Consider the following 17,718-nt stretch of genomic DNA (forward strand, 5'->3'; position numbering starts at 1 on the left):
GTTTTTCATCCGTAGATTTTACCACAAGCCCATTACGGTCTTAAAACACAGACTTTAATAAAAGAAACTTTCAAGGGCTAAGTGCTGGGGTTTTAATGCTTTAGTAAGTGTGTATAGATTAAAAGCCTTGACTAAAACAAATAGGAATTCTTTGTCTCAATTTAGCAATGTAGATTAAGTATAACTCTTTCAAGGATACAAAGACTGGTACCGCATTTACAGTATAATTTGAAATTGGAATGTAGCCCAGATAGCAAGATGTTACCGACAAATACAAATACACAACATGCATTTCTCCCTAACAAAGCATTAAGGCAAGTAAAAAGAAAAGAAAGTACAGGTGAACAACTAACTTACTTGTTCTCCAAAGATATCATGAAATATAGTAATGCAGAAAATTATCAACAGATTAGGTTTAAAATGACAACAACAAAAAAAACTCTGGTAATAAACTGTTAATCAGAAGCACAAGAACTAAAGTTAATCTAGGGAGTGGAATGCTGATAACAACTGAAGCCAAGAGGCTAGTTTCTTTGAACTCTCATGGTCAGGATTGTCATATACAACTGAAATACATACCAACGCCAGGGTGAACACAATGTTTGAATTGTATAGCACATAATACATAGGATTGTAACTACTGACAGTGAATAACAGCTGAGTAGAAGAGACAGGAAAGGATTTCCTGAGAGATCCTGCCTCATGCTCAGGTCCGGCAGTTGTTCATAAGGAAAAAGAGCACACCATCACATTATTGGGAATTGTCACATTTCTAACATACCTAGCACACATTTCTTGGTGGCATGCTTGCCACCACTACCATTAAAGTCATTCCTCCTACCAGTGATGCCTAATTTGTGCCACAGTCTTTCTAACATTTTGTAAACACTGGAGAGAAGGAACTACATACATAGTAGTACAGTAACAAATTACAAAGAAACATGACTGAGGAAGAGGAAAGCAATACAAATAATAACAGACAAAAGCAAATGGAATAGCAACTTTATTTCTAGGGAAATCTCTCCAGAGGAACCTGAGACAGAACATGGGTAATTTAGAGAATGACTCACTCGCAATAAGAACCTGCTGAAAAGTTGTTTAAAAAACAACAACAAAAACTCACTGTTTTTTGAATCTGCAGTGGGAAAAAATCCTTTCTCAAAGACAAAGACCCATGCAAACCTTATCATGTATCAAATCACCTTATCAGAAAGACATGCCTGTCCCTCAGATCAAATAAAATAACCAATGAAATACACCCACATCTGCCACAACATAAGGTGCTTATAAAGTGAAAATGGTACATACTAATTCAGGAAAGTCATTCTAAACCTCCTCTCAGAAAACAAACAAGCAAACAAACAAAATAAAAACAACAACAAAAAAGTTTTCCTAACCAACAAATCAAGATATCCCAGAAACAAGACTGATTCAAAACAGCATTTACAGTAACTCATCAAATTCTGTAATGAGGAACGACTTACATCTGTTGTGAGTTTCAAACCACAATTAGTAATGCGAACCTGGAGTTCTTGGACATGTTAAGTAAGCAAATAAACAAAAACTAAATGACTACAACTAGGGATTAAGAGATTATAAACATGAATTTATTGTGGTTTCACCAAGCAATATCTTCCAATTGGAGGACAGGGAGGGAGAAGGAAGTTTGCTGGAGTTATTTTTATTGTGATAATTCTTACCTTTTTATCTATTTAAATAAAAACAATTCTGGAAGGGATCTCTCTTAGCTGACTGTGGAAGTTGCTGAGTGATTTCTGAATTAAAACCATAAAGCTCAAACCTGAAAATCTTAGTGTACTATTTAAGCAAACAGTAATAAAAAACAACAAAAAGCAGATCTGAGTGTTCCTTGATTTTTTTAAATAAATAATAAAGCAGCATTTACTGATAAACACCTTTGTTCTTGCAAATCAGCTGCTTTTTGTCCTTTATGTTTAGCTTCTGTCATCATCAAGAAAAAATACAAAGCTCTGATTCAGACTATGATTCATGGCAGAATCAGATCTCAGCACAGAGTAGAAACCCACACAAATTACTGCAGATTTGGATTAATAATATTTTGCGTCAGTTTGACATAAACAATTTAGGAAAGGTAAACGCAAAAAGCAGCTACCAACAGCTAAGTGATTTTTGAATCCACTGTTAAATATAACCCACTGAACAATAACTCTCTTACCTGATAGTTAACTAAAACAAATTTTATCTGACCCCTACATAGACTTTCATATCATCAGTAATGCAGTTGTCTTCATAATCTTGAGTATTCAAGTTTTCTTGCTCTGTCTTTCATATCTTTACCTTAAAAGGTTTCTATTTTGATTAGTGTATTGTATTTTCAGTTAACATGCTATTCTGTGCCTCTAATAAGGCAACAGTAAGGCCCCAACAACCACTCTCACACAATACCTCTGTGCACATTCTCTTTTCCTTATTTGACATCTGTTACATCATGATCGATCCTTAAGCAATGTTTCTAGTATGCAGAATACCATAGATCTTTGTCTAAAATACCAATACATCATAAAATTTGTATAAAATATCAAATATATGATTTACAGATACAGCACCATTTTCAGAAATGTGCAATCCAGTAATATAGAAGGCAAGGTAAAACTTTTAAGCAGATATAAAGCAAGATATACAAATAAAATAATCCTCCTTATTGTTTTGGAGGATTTGGAGTCCGATAACCATCATGAGCTTGAGGCCAGCCCTTACTAAAGGTAGATAAACAGAAAATTAGAGACCCCAGATAATAAAACAGCACAGCTCTTTGCTCCCCTGCAGTAACTAGTTACAGACTTCTGGGAAAAAACAGGAATACTGAAAATAGCAATCAATCTCAATCTCATATTTTTGGGATATAAGGCTCATCCATTATGTTTGCTTGCATTCTGCTTCTGCTATCCTCAACAGTTCTAGAATCACACCTGCCAAATTCACTGGAAAATATGTACTCAACTTCATCTAAAGAAGTTAATCCATCTTAAAACTTTTTGAAAAATTTACATATAAAACTATGGGTTTTGATTTCATTCTCAACTCAGATACATTTTTTAAACTGGTCTTCTTTCTTGTTACATAGTTATAATGAATGTTCTTTTGTCATTTTTTTAAGCTAGATTGTCTGCAATTAGTGTAACACCAGCTTCAGTACGTAGAAATTAACACACTCATCATTCACAATGTAAGGTGCCACAGCAGAGTATGTATCTGTTCTACTGAAATATATCCTCAGTGTGCTCTCTACTCCATTTTAATTCTCTTCTTACATAAGAACTGATTCTGAAAATAGCAAAAACTGAAAATACAAAAAATAAATAACGCTTACCAGTTGCGTCAGATTTTAGATTCTTATTTAATATATTGAATAAATTATTTCCAAGGGGTTTCTAAACTGAACTGATTCTTATGCAAAAGCTTTCTTGAAAACAACATATTACTTGATGTTTATGGTTAATTTTCATAACTATTAAATGCAGCATCAATACATACCTGCAATTTCTTCTATGGAGTTAGCTCTCATGTCCAACAAAACTGTGCCATTCAGGATACAGCTTCTCAGCTCAAACAAGCTATGAAGTGACAGTGTGGCAACATAGGGTTTGCTCCACCTCTCTCCACCATCCTCTACATCTTCTTCAAACTTTAACCACCTGTGAAAACAACCAATTTTATAACTCTACTGTGCATAAGAAATGTAAAATGCATTACTTCCATGGGTACTGCAAGAACACTGTTAAACATGTCACAGAGACAAAAGAGAAGCATTTTAAGAAAGAATTATTGTATTCTACAAAACCTTTGAGTAATTCTCCAGAAAAAAATATAATACTATGATGGAACAATTATGAAAAGGATAGAGGAGAAGAATTTGTGGTAGAAAAAAACAAAAGCTATGCATAATAAGAAACACAGAACTTTCTCCATTTAGTCTCCACTTGGGACTAAACACAAAAAGAAGACAGTTTATAATTTAATCACAACAGAGCAAAGAGATATTGTTCATTTAAAGTAATGTGTATTGACATATTGACACTTCAAGGAATCTCAACCTATAATCACCACCATAAGCTTTTCACAAAAGACACTGATAAGAACTTTGTTAGCCTGTTAGTTGCTTAATTGCACTAAGCCACTCAGCGAAGGCAGTAAAACATTATGCATAATTTAGGCTATTTTTCATTTAAAAGTTCAGTCACTTAAAATGAAAACCTCACAGGCACATACATGCATGTGCAAACACACACACAGTGTAAACATCTGTGTACAGTCTTTCAAGCCCCAAAATATGTGCCTTACTTGGGCAAAACTGCCACATGAATACCTGAAATAGCACTGTAGAATCCAGTAATATCATCATATCTATTTTGAGTCTCATTTGCCTCTTCCCAGGTTCTGTGTAAATCTGAAGAGACTTCAATAAAGTTAGAGACGTGAAACTCACATAATGAGATCAGTCTTTTGTTATTAGACAGCTAAATGAACTTTCTTGCAATTTTTTAATTGTTTACTGATAAAAATTACACTTAAAATGTTCAAAGAATACTAAACAAACAAACAAAACCCGGAGAAGTCTGTTGACATAAGCAAAACTGTTTTAAATTAACGTTATTAAGTCTTTCAAGCCTACACAGATGTTGCTGTATGGAACCATGCAGCCTGCCAGCTTGGCAAGGCTTGAACAGCTGCAACCACAGCAGAAGCCTTTTTCACTTGACAACAGCAACAGCACTTGCTTATTTTATGTGGACCAGGCAGCAGAGAAGTAGAGAAGAGTCTCACAGCTTGACAACACTTCCACGATTGTTTCTAGACAGCAAGGAAGAGTAGACCTTAAGACCTCTAAAGCTGAGCAATTTCCAGTGTTCCAATCCCTGCAGCCCAGTGACAGCAGACACATCTGTCCTCTTCTGTTCCTGCCCCACCCAACTCTGCTCCTACCTCTAAAATCTGCCTGTGTACCCCTATTTTATATTACACTTTCCTCCATGCAGTCACTGTGTACCAGGTCCTTCCCCTTCTGTTGCTAACCTGCAAGTAGCCACCACTTCTGTGACCCACTCATCACCAGCAGATTGCTACATTACTAATGTGCTGCCCTGCTTCTAATTCCACCAGCTACCTCCAAGTGATTCATTTCTCCATCATGTGCATACATCATTTGCCCCCTTCTCTGCTCCTACAAAATCTCCAGTCTCCTGTTTCTAGCTGTATTCTCCTCTTCGTGTTTAAACATTTTTCTCTCCGTTTCCTCTGTACTGGCCAGTTACCACGTCTCAGCTTTGCCCATAAGATGCTCCTCTCCATCAGACTTCTATTCTCCACTTTCTTCACTGCAATCTCTTCTCTCTCCAAACATAGCTGGGCTACCTCCTTTACCTTTTCCATTCTGCCAGGTAAGCAGCAAGGACACAGCACACACAAAAATTTGCCTCCAGAGAGCTGAACCATGAAATTAAAATTGAGTTTCTAATATGCATATGCAAACAAGGTTTTCCACATGGATATTCAAAAGCAACATCAGTATGTTAAACACACATTAATACACCCCACTGCTACCAAACTCAAAGCCATGACTTGAGGAGATGAGATATAACAAGTCAAGTCAAGAGAATTACAAAGATGCGGGGTAGTGAGGGAGAGTGTTCATTTTGCAGTTGCGTTTGAACTTCATAAAACAAGGCTGCTCCTAGCTTATTCAAGGTGCCCACGTTTCCAACCTAAAAATGTGCTAGACCTATTTGTGGCCATAACATTCTAAACGTGATGGATTAATTGCTTGCTAAGAGTCTGTAAAACATCCACGGTTTTGCCTTCTCATCTCTTTGTTTCCTATGTTTCTAATCCTTTTAGGAGTTTTATAAGGTTACTATCTTCGTTCTTGGCTATAACCAGTTCTTTCTAGTGTACAATCATTTCATTTTATGCTGATTCAAACAAAAGATTAAAAGTCATGCTACATACATACTAAAAACAATGATCCAAGCATGGATTCTTACAGAATCTGATCAGGAATCTCCTACTGTCATTGCCTTCTTGTTCACGTAACTAGTCTTTAACACTGCTTATCTGATTATACCGCTACAGTCTGTCCTATTTTGAACATACTGACCAATGCTAAATAGATTTGAAATGACAGATGAAAGACAAACATGTTCTTAAAAGTTTCCTGAAAACAGGTGACTGAACAAAAACAGGCAACACGTTCAGCATTATAACCAGAGCTTATATCTCACATAACAAGAAAAGTTGAAATCATGACAACAACTTTAAAGTTTGTAGTGTCAATCAGACAGGAAAGTTCAAGCACGGCATTAAAACCCATAGGGAAATATTACTATTGCTCAAACAATTATTCTTGCCATAGTGATCAAATCCACCTGAGTTAATCGATTTGAAGAGCATTAATTTTATGGGTTGCATCCAATTTTCTGCTGTTACTAAAACTTATGTGTTTTAACACATTATCCTACATTTTTACTTAATGAGCTAACAGTCTAATACAGAAACATAAATCATACCCTGCTGAGAGAATTCTACATTTGGACTAAATTTCTATTTTAAGAAGTGTTACATAAGTTTACTCATGAAGTGAAAATCATGTTTATCACTTTTTAGCTTTTCAGAATTATTCCTCTTTTATGTCAGATAATCCTTATTTAACATATCAAATGAGAAACAGCAGCAAAGAACATAAACAAATCTATAATCCTACATACAGTCATTCAATTCTAACTGTTCAAGTGTTTTTTTTAAATCAGAATAACATTTCAACAACTCTCTGAACTCATGCACAAGATTCTACAATAGAAATGGCTTTGAAATCCAAATTCTGGCATGGATCCTAAGTTTGACAATTTTCTACTCTTTCGAGTTCTTAGACAAAAAGAAAAAAAATAATATACTTCTGCAGCTCAACCCCTGAAATTGATATGGTTAATAAACAAAAGCCTTTTATAATTTTCCAGAAAACAATATCAAACCCATCTATATATTGAGCTCCATGTCATGTATACTATGTGCTTGGAAAATATTTAGAACCATCTTGATTTGGTCTGATCAAGGAACAACAGCTTCATTCATATGATTTCTTCTGCTCATAGAGGTATACCAATAATGAGGTTTAGCTCCTCTGTTAGCATATTTGCTGGAACAAAGCATTCCACGGGAGTTTCACCAAAGTATGTTATCATAGGAAAATTATTAAACAGAAGTGTGTGTATACATATAAAGGATCTTCTACAGTCATCTCCACTGTTTTTTCAGGAGTCAATAAAAGAGTGTGCATACTTCATCGTAGACTTGGTTACAACATTTTGGTGCGTAATATGCAGTGGGTGAAGTTTGAACACAAGTTACTTCATAGTCTGCTATGTCCACAGCAGAGAGCTGGAGTATGCATTCACTTAAAAACCCTCTCAAGACTCAATGCTAGTAGCATAACTTTACAATCTGTATCAACCTCCACATAAGCTTTTCCCTGTGTAGGCTGACTAGAAAATGAACCAAAGTAAACAAGACTGTCAGAAACAAAAACAGAAGTGACAAACCAAAGGTTTCTTTGATCTATATCTTTGGAAGGAATTTTTGATCCATTTGGAGATGCTTTTCACTTCTTCATACACCTGATTTTTCCCTAGTACATCCATTTTCTGATCAGTCTCAATTTACTGAACAGTTTAGTTTCTAAACTATGGACGGAGGTTTAGTTTCATAACAACTCTGCAGCTTCATTAAAATATAAGCCTAAACACTTTCCTCTTGGTTCCGAAGTGTCTATTTTCCTCTTTGCAACATATTCTTGTCTGTTCTGGAAATATAGTAATATTCTCCTGAAATTTTCATTTGATATTAGCAGGTAATTGAGAAACAGCAGTTTGGGTAAAACTTGCTGGAAATTAGCCATTACTTTCCAGCCATGACAGCAAGCAACCATAGGATACATCTGACCATGAATTTCTTTCTTAATTTCTGCAATTTTCAACTGCAATACTGTATGTACAAAACAAGACAAACTGTTGTTTCTTTACAAACTTACTGGAAATATTAAATATTTTTTCAGAATATAAACTATACATCATGCATTCTCTACACAATCGTACAGCTGGGCAATATATAAAAATTATTAAATCAGTAAGATTGACTACTGATTTTAAAAGATTTATATTTTCTCTGTCTTGACATCAATTAATACAGAAGAACTTACTAATTTTACCACCTCTATGCCAATAGAACCAAGATATTTCATTGTGCTTGATGACTAATTCCATGGATGGGACAACTTAAATCAGATCCTTGAATGGAGTTGGCTATAGCATCGATATACTTTTTTTTGCCCCTACTAATTCACCTGCAGGAATACTTTTGTTCATTGGAAATGTTAGTCAAGAATTGGAAACTGAAGAATGTCAAACCTTAGAGACTCCCATGTGCTGGGGGGTGGGGAGGAAATCTACAAAAGGACTTACTCTTCCAAACAAATGAAATAGGAATAGAGCACATTTACATAAAGAACACCAAGTTTCAGTCAAATCTTATCCGCAGCTCCCTTTGATATGTTACTATTTTGATCAAGCGAGAACAAAATGTCTCAAATAGTTTTACAAGTTTGCTCAAGATACATTTTTTTTTTTTTTTTAAGGCTGAATTGTTCATGCAATTTCAATCAAACAGAAAAGAGGAACATATGGATTAATTGCATCAGAGTTGATCCAACCCCTTGTTCCAGCAGCACTTGGTGAAATGAATATTGAACCACTTAGTGACATCACTCTCACTAAACACAATTAATGACTGAGTCTCCCCCTGTATCACTTGCCTTTGAATTAATCTACCTGGAACTATGTCCAAAACCACACAACAGAACTTACAAATACTTCTAGTAGTATTTTTCACACAGATGGACAAAATATAATGAAGTTGGTACAGCAACAAATTCAGAGTTTATCCTTTCCATAACATGCTTTTAATCAAATCAGTATTTCTCAAGTCTTCGATCAAGCACTACTACCAAAAATACTTTACTGAAAGTACTTTACAATAGCATAGATAATTCCAGATGAGTGTTCAGTTTTATGTCCTACACAGATTTGAATATTTCCTTACCTGTATTGGAAACACTGCTTGTCATGCATACTAGAAGATTATTTATCTTTTTTGTATTAGCACCTTGTCATTCTGTTTTCTATCTCTGCGCATCACCACTCCTTCTCCCATCTCCAATGTATTAGTTTCTAAGTATCTGATCTTTCATATTAAACACCATCTCATTTTTACTACTGTACTTGAAGTCATCTTGTTCTTTGTGTATATCTTTATCTATTTTTAGACTAAAACTACCTCCAAATTTCTCATCATCAGCAAGTTTTATTACTGTAACTCTTTGCTTCATTCAATAACAAACCTATTTAATAACTAATTCTTTCTGTTCCTTGTCACTTTCCTCCAGTTTCGTCTTTCAGCATGACCTGCTGCACCTCTTCAATTAGCTCCTTACCCACTAATATAATTTTTATTAATTAAACTGTCTTATTGCAAATTCTGATTGCTGTATCACATCAAATGCTCTACTAAAACAAATAAATCAGATCTACTGTTTTTCCTGTCCAAAAAAAAAAAAAAAAATCAATTTTCTGATTAAAAAGCATTATTACGTTAGTCTGACATGATACACCACTGAATTGTGCTTTATGCAATTTTCCATTTAGTTCCAAGTCTATAATTATTCTTTCTTTCAAATATTGTTCTAAGCCTTGCATACTTCTGAAATCCAACTAAAAGGCCTGTGTTTGTTCAGACCATTTTTCTGCTTTCTTTAAGAGTGTTGCTGTGTTTGCTTAGTACAACAACCCACCTGATAGATTCACAGAAAGACAGGATTTACCATACTCATGAAGTTCGTGTTCTTCCATCTTTCTAGAATGGAAATTATTGCACCCTCTGATTTGCACAGATAAGACACCTTGATGCTTGTTTCCATCTTGGATTTGGTCATTTCACTGCCATATCTTACTTTTCTAATAGTAAGCCACCCCATGTCAAATGCTGTCCAAGATTTTTGGATCCAAAATGAAAAAGACCATTTATCTTGACCAGCTCTTTCTGCATGGCAGCCCCACTCTTCATCTCATTTGTTAAGCTAAAGATTTTTTTTCCCTATTTGTTTATTTATGTTCAATGTCTATATGTTGGTCTTCCAACTTTCAGTACATCATGCACTTTCTGAGCTCCAAAATACAGTTTTCTTGGCTGTTTTTTCCTCTTCTTTTTCAACAATCTTAGCTTATTTCTGTTTAACAAATTTTGATTCTTTACTTGCCAAATTACAATAAGAAGGGCTATACTTACAGATAGATCCATCTAAATCTCTTTATTTCAACTATTCCTTTTAAGCTCTATTTCAATTAGCTATTTAAATTAATTAAAAAGGTTATAATTTGTCAGAAACACAATTCTTTGGTGATTTGCAAAGGGAATTTTTAGTTAAACAAACTGTTATTTACCTGTTAAAAATGACATAACTCATTGGTATTTTTTTTTTTTTTTAATCACTACATGAACTGATACCCTTCTTAGAAGAGGTCCTATATGTCCCTAATCAGTATGAGAATACTGCAAATAATTACCTTGATTAGATTTTCTCTCTCCAAATATTAATAAGATTATTTAGGAACACTACTACACTACTTTTATAGCACAATCCCCACATGAGAATTTTCTACATCTAAAGATCTATATTTAGCTTCTGTCCGTCCCTCCTATGGACACGTAAGAGAAGGGAAGGTCATAGAAAATTTTGTAGCCCTCTGGGAAAGTAGGAATTTGCAGTAAAATTAAAGGCAAAGCGAACAGCCCATGTACATAATTTCTCACAAAATCCTTTCAGCAATTCCACATTTTTTATCCTACTGTAGCCAAAGGTCTGGTCCACAGATTTCTGGGCAACTTTAAGAGGTATTTAAATTTCTAAGAAGAACAGTGAAACTAAGTGTTCGTGATACCTCATTTAGATGTCTGAGGAAATAAGCAGGCAAAAACAAATTTATTTTCCAGTATTAATGTATTTTCAGCAGAAATGCAATCTAATCAGTCTTGTTACAATAATTTGGCAGAAGCAAAATAATCCTGCATTGAATATTCAAAATCTCAAAAGTAACTGTTCATTGTTAGAAAATCTGAAAGTTTTTTTGCTCCAAAAGTAATGTTATTCCTGTTTTAACCTTTTATCAGCTTCTTGAGGATTCAAACGTATTATAAAGTTTGAAAATCTATTAAAATGATGAGCTAAAGTATGAATAAAACCAATAATTCATTATTTGTATATATAGTATGTTTACTTTGATTTTTCCCTTGATATTCGTTCTGACCTATATTTAATAAATCCAGATGAAAACATTTGGCTCTGAAAAATAACAAATGCTGTAATAACACTAGCAGTCTAAGGATTAAAATTATGGTTTTATTTAAGCTGTATATCCAGAATCTGTTGCCACAGTTTTGAAATCATTCTTCAGAACACCAGCAGCCAATAGCTACAGATAATTTTTAACAAATCATGTAAACACTTACCTTGCCGTTTCCCTCCACTCAGCATCCTCTCCTTCACGCCAACAAATTTCATCAAGCTCAGTAAAGAGATCATGAGGAATGTGCTCCTCATCATCATCTTCCGTTCCAAGAATAAACTGCACCCTTTGTGATGGAGTATCTGGAAGAAGCATAAAGATATCTCTTTTTTTCGCCAGAGAAAGCAAATTCCTAATATTTCATAAGATTATTGAGACACTTTCTCTAACTTCACTTGCTGCTACACACAAAACATGATCATACTTATATTGTAAAAATATTTATGCACAAACTCTTTCAGATTCAGATCTCTATTTACAGTAGTCGTCTAGTCAGCAAATTAAATAAACTCATCTAAAGATGGAATGTGACGTACAGAAGTACTGAGTATTAGAAGCTGAAATGGTATCTCACAGAAAAGAAAAAAGAAGTAGCATAGATAGAGCTGATTAAAGTAATTTACTCCATTGTTACAAAAAAAAAGAGCCACATAGTAAGTCTGTACCTATAGACCTATCACAGCTCACAAATTTGGCCTCCTACATTTGCATCCTTTGTTTTACCCAGCAGGAGAAAGAATCCAAAAAAAACTCTGATGTCAATGTTTAACTGGGAACTCCAACCATCACTTGACCCTTTTAAAATGGTTGTTTCAGATGACCAAGTTGCTAATCTGATCCAACTTCCCCATTTTATTCTTCCTGTAATTGTCTTCCCTTTACATTTCCATCATCATCTATTTTACTTCATAATCCTTCACTTCAGACCACTCAATATACTTCAGAGACATACTATTTTTCTTTCATATTACTCAGTAAATTTCTGGAGCTCACAGAACACTTTAATGTTCCTTATATTCAGCATTCACAGCTCAAATGTTTTAAGTCTAAAAAAATAATTAAAAGGAAAACAACACTTATTTGCTTATTTAAATGAAAATCTCAGACTAAGAAACTCAGGGTGAAAACCACTCTCTCTAGAAATATAGTTATTTTTTCTGCTAACGAATTTTAGATTTCTGAGAGGAACCAGAAGTCCTTTGTGATGGCTGATAGGGGCCAGGCTGCCAGTCAAACAAAAAAATTACTATGCAGCAGAACAGCTCAGCAATTCCTTGAACACTGTCTAAATTACATTCTGTTTTACAACCATATTTGCAAGACAAGCTACACTATTTCCCATCCAGCAGTGAAGAGCATCTCTGAACAGGACACTCAAAGTCTTTGTATTTTGGAAAAACTGAGATGATAGCACTCACTGAATGTTAAAGAGCAAGTACAGCACTGGTCAAAAAGAATTAAATGTCCAACTGATGCAAGAGATGAAATTCAACAAGATATCTCTTTTGTAATAGTAGTAAACTTACTACACCAATGAAACACTAACAAGACAACGGTTTTCACTTGAGGCTTATTCTCCTTAACACAGTGTAAAGATACAGTATGGTAAAGCCTACTGACTTTTTCCACAAAGAATGGAAAAAAAACAGGGTGAGATATAGGATAGTAGGAAAAGAAAAAAGATAGGCTCAAGCACTACTAAAAGCTCTAGAGAACAGAGCTGCAGGGGGACAACTAAGGGGACAAAAATTACTTTTGGTAAATCATTAAAAAACAGAAGTAACCTCCACTTTACCCTTTCTTTTGTTGCTCATTTCTCTCACTGTTCTCTCCTTTTTTCTTTAACAACATTTCAAGCTTCCCATTATTTTAGACCCCCCTTTCCAGGCTCTACCATTTTTTTAATATCCTCCAGGATATTCATATCCACATGTTGGTACATTCTAGGGAAGGAAAAAGTAAATGCAAACATCAAGATGTGATCAGAGAGTAGGATGTGCATTCTGGTGAAGTCTGCAATTTGTTAAGACCATTTCTCCGAAGGAAAAAATTCAATGAGATCTGAACTTACAAAGGACAAGCACATATGACTATTGACAGACCACAGAAAGCAAGCTACTGGTAAACAGCTGGACTGCAGTGAGAATATGAGAATAAGCATTGCCAAGAACATCCCGTACCCTTGGTAAAATCAGCACTAGGAACTGATTTACAGCAACAGCTACTGCTAAGTAATAAATGAGTAGAGTTGTATAGCAGAGCTGCCGTTTTATGACAGTTGTGATACTCATGCAAAGGCACACCTTCAATGTGGGAAGGAAAGCAGAGGATTTCTGAATTCAGGTAAGTAGCAACAATACCTTACTGCTGTGGTTTGCTCAGAGTCTTCTGTCTGACATACAGCTATTCTTCTGACTACAGTTAAAAATTTACATAAATGAAAAAAAATGCACAAAGTTCTCTTTTCCTTGTTAACACACCAAAGAAACTAACTGCTAGATTCTGGATATAATTTTTGCTACTTCAATTTGTATTTGCTTCTGAAGCATGCAAACCACAGCTTAATTTTCAGACAAGTTGGAAACTGAAAAAAAAAAAAAAAAGGTTAGGTTTGTAATACAATGATTGTATTTTAAGGACAAAATTCTAACAGAATTAAACAATAGCAACATGATAAAAAAAATAGATTTGTTGGTTCTACTTCTGAAACTGAGTTAACAGAATTACACGTGAGTAATGCCAGATGGATTTGGCTCTTACTCATGGGAGTAATAAACATCAAATATGTCATTAATGTGTTATACATAAAATGAGTAACGTGTGATTTAAAACCAATATGAAAGAATACTTCAATTGCTGACTGTCAAACTGTGATAACTTAATCCTCGGTGTAAAAGCATAATATTTGCAAAATAGGAGACTCAATTTTTTTCAAGTCTAGAAAAACAGAAACTGGTTTAAATACATCACTCCTTCAAGTAGTAAAGCCAGGTTAGAAAATAAAATCTTCATTTTATTAACCATACTTCTATAAAGAAATGGAAGTAATATAGACTAAGCTAAAATGAAAATAAATGAATGGAACTAATTTGTTAAATAATTATTTCTAACACTGCAGTCATTTTATAACAGAGCATAGAGAAATTAGAATCAACATGAGTTTAAAGTTGAACAATAAGCAGCTGATGGTTCTCCCAAGTAAATGGCTCATCACCAGCTCAGGAAATCCTTCAGGACCAGCTAGGATTGCACAGAAAGCAGTCTGGTACATGATGGGAGCACGAGTACCATCAATAACCACCCGTGCCTGGCTAATGAGCCATCTCAGTCAGGAAAAGTTGAAGCAGCTTTCTGTTTGCTGAGGCTCCACCAGCCCACAGGAGCCCACTGCTAATGCTCACATCACCCACGTAACACTCGCACAGACACCCAAACCACCTCTGATAGCACAAATTCAACGCCCACATGAAAAACCTAGGAATTCCAAGTTTAAAAATTTGTACCTTCACAGCACTATCAAAAGTGTAGAAATTAAGAGGTGGTGGATACAGTATTGTCAAAAGCATGAATTCACTCACACTGGGATTCAGTACTGCAGAGAGGAAGTGAACCTGACATACCACTTCAATTACCTTCAATGTAAAGTCATTAACATCCCTAAGCCAAAAGGAAGATACAGACATGCCAAAAGAACAGAGCTGAAAGCCAGAACTGCTAATAACTTAATTCCCAGACGAAAACAAGCAAAGCTGCTTCCTGGAACAGCACCGAGTGCAGGCCGGGAGGAACAATGGCCTGTACCGCCATCCTGCCTCATAAAACACACGTCGGAAAGAACCGTGACTGGCATTTTCCTCTTTTAAGCCACCCCAACTACAACCACACTTCTTGATCAGCACAGCTCCCTCTTGCCTAAGGGAACAAGGTGAATGCAAGACTCAGGGTGGGGTAAAAAAGAATCGTTTTTAGCCCCTCCACGTAAGCCTGCGCCAGCGCTCCTCTCAGGGCGAACTGCAGCTACTCCTCAGCGCAGAACTGCACGCACTCTGGCCAAGCCATGCCACAAACAGAAACACAGCTTTGGGTGCATACCACATGTATTCCACATTTTGTCCTCTACTCTTGATTAACTCTAAAAAGGGTACAAAGATGTATTTCTGGGAATACTTACTCTATTACCTCACTTGTCAGAATAGGATTCAGCATTTCTAAGCCTGCTGGGAACCCACATTCCAGATCAGTATTAACAGGCTAATACTTTCCACGGGGGTCAGTAGATAGAGGGATGAAAAGTTATTTTTCTAAACTAGGAAACACACTAAACATTAAAATAAAGTTTATATTACAGAAGTTTGCATAAGATAGTAAACATCATAGAAAAGATTTAGTTACTGCCTCATGCCCTTGTGCATTCTCATTAAATTAATATTAAATACACAAACTTTTTTTGGTTGCTCACTGCATGTGACAGGCTGCAGACAGGGTGTGAACTGGTGTAACATAGTTGACACGGACAACAATTCACCTCAGGTGAAGAGGAGGTGGAGTGAAAAATTCCAAGGATCATAGGAAAGACAGCAGCACCTCAGACACAGACAAACATTCCTTCTCCTCCTGCTTGTGCTCACCAAGGAAGCGATGGATGGGGGGCTCTCCCCCACCTCCATCCTGTGCGGATGAGACATTGCCCTTCAGCTCAGCAATCAGCAAATGTAGGGATCATAATTTTTTTTCAAATTATGAAACATGAAACTAAAATAAAATTTACATTACTGAAGTACATATAAAATAGTAAACACACAACACGCTTCTGAAAATCTCTTCAAAAGATCTTAGAAACTCTGTGTTAGGTGGGAGAAAGTATATTCCCTTGCTTGCTTCTGTTTTCAGGAAACTGCATTTTCCTCACATTAATTGTTTCCATTACCTCAGGGCTGTGACAAATAATCTTACCTTTTGTATCTCACAATACGGACAATCCCCAAGCTGCTATTTCTCTTCGCTAGACTCTTTAAACTGCTGTTATGATACATTACTATAATCCAGATTTACTGCAATCTGTTCCCTAGCTGCCCAGAGATCCAAACTTCCAAGTTCATCCTTTGGCAGACAAAGCATATAGTTAAGGGTAGGGGAATTCTCCTACAACTGTACTGTTTACAAATAAATTCATTTTCCCCATTAATATCCCTTTGAGGTTTGAGATTAGCTACTGCACATAGTTAGCTTAGTCCTTTGGTTATACTTCCCCCTAGCCCCTCTAGAGAAGTCCCCCTTTGCAATTCACATTTTTGCTTGCATTACCTTCCTGTCTACAGTCCTCTGCTCAGTTCACCTCCAGGCCAACTCAGCTTCCTTTGCCACATCTTGTATTATGAATTACAAACTTAAGCCTCTTTAAAACTGGAGAAATATTAAAGCCAGGTTTTTCAAAAACACAAACCAAACCTTGTACAAGTCCTGCTGTTGTCTAGTCTTAGAAGACACTGCACAATACTGAAATCAAACCCCAGTCCTCACAGCTGTGTTCGCTTTACCCTCACAAAATTTGTCCTTAAAAAGACATGCTGCAGAGAGCTGATGTCTTGCTATTCTACTCCGTTCTATCCCAAAACAGAAACCACTCAAAATCGACACTAAAATCCACGTGCATACCAAGTAAGTGTAAACCTACCAGACAAAGGGAAATCTGCACCATACTTTCATTGCCACCACAACTGGCAGAGCTGACAGAGCTGTCCCCTCTACCTTGTAGCCTTGCACCAGCAGGTGCTGGCCCCCATTACCCTCCCAGCAAATAGCACTGGGGAGCTGCTACTGCCTAGAGACAGCTTTTTTGCCAGCTTAGTTTTAACCTGAATCAATTCTTTAATTTAATTCACAGAGCAGCCACAATACTTGCACCACAGGAAAGCTGTGGAGGAGGGTAGCTTAAAGCATGAACCTGGGGCCTTAAATACAACAGCAACATTTCAGCTGTAACAGTAGCCCTCTTCAGTACAGTGAACAGCATTGCTGCATTTTAACTACAGTAGATAACTTCACTGGATTTCTCTTTTCTCTTTTTTTCCTTCCAAAAATTATGAGGCAAGATGGTAGAAGCCAAGATGTTGTAATTGCTTAGCTTCCAATTTTTCTACCCAAAAAAGCCCCTCCATGAGAAAGTCACATAATCTAAAAATTATGCAAAGGCACATCGTTATGGCAAAATGGAAACATCTTGAGCAACCTCATCCCATCAAGAGGCAACAGACACACAGTGAGACAAAGATATGGGGAAAACAAAAAT

At 35.9% G+C, this 17,718-nt stretch overlaps 1 protein-coding gene across 2 annotated transcripts in view; it reads right to left on the reverse strand.

Moving 5' to 3' along the window:
* Positions 1-17,718, reverse strand: part of SLC4A10 (solute carrier family 4 member 10) — a 119,109-nt gene that overhangs the window by 63,628 nt on the left and 37,763 nt on the right. For both annotated transcript variants that reach the window (XM_035571482.1, XM_035571473.1), the window contains exons 4-5: positions 11,593-11,731; positions 3,517-3,677 (exon numbers count right to left, since the gene is read on the reverse strand). In XM_035571482.1, the coding sequence (XP_035427375.1) occupies positions 3,517-3,677; positions 11,593-11,731 (300 nt within the window). The remainder of the gene's footprint in view (positions 1-3,516; positions 3,678-11,592; positions 11,732-17,718) is intronic.

The sequence above is a fragment of the Cygnus atratus genome, chromosome 6 (genome assembly GCF_013377495.2).
Source record: "Cygnus atratus isolate AKBS03 ecotype Queensland, Australia chromosome 6, CAtr_DNAZoo_HiC_assembly, whole genome shotgun sequence".
Taxonomy (NCBI): domain Eukaryota; kingdom Metazoa; phylum Chordata; class Aves; order Anseriformes; family Anatidae; genus Cygnus; species Cygnus atratus.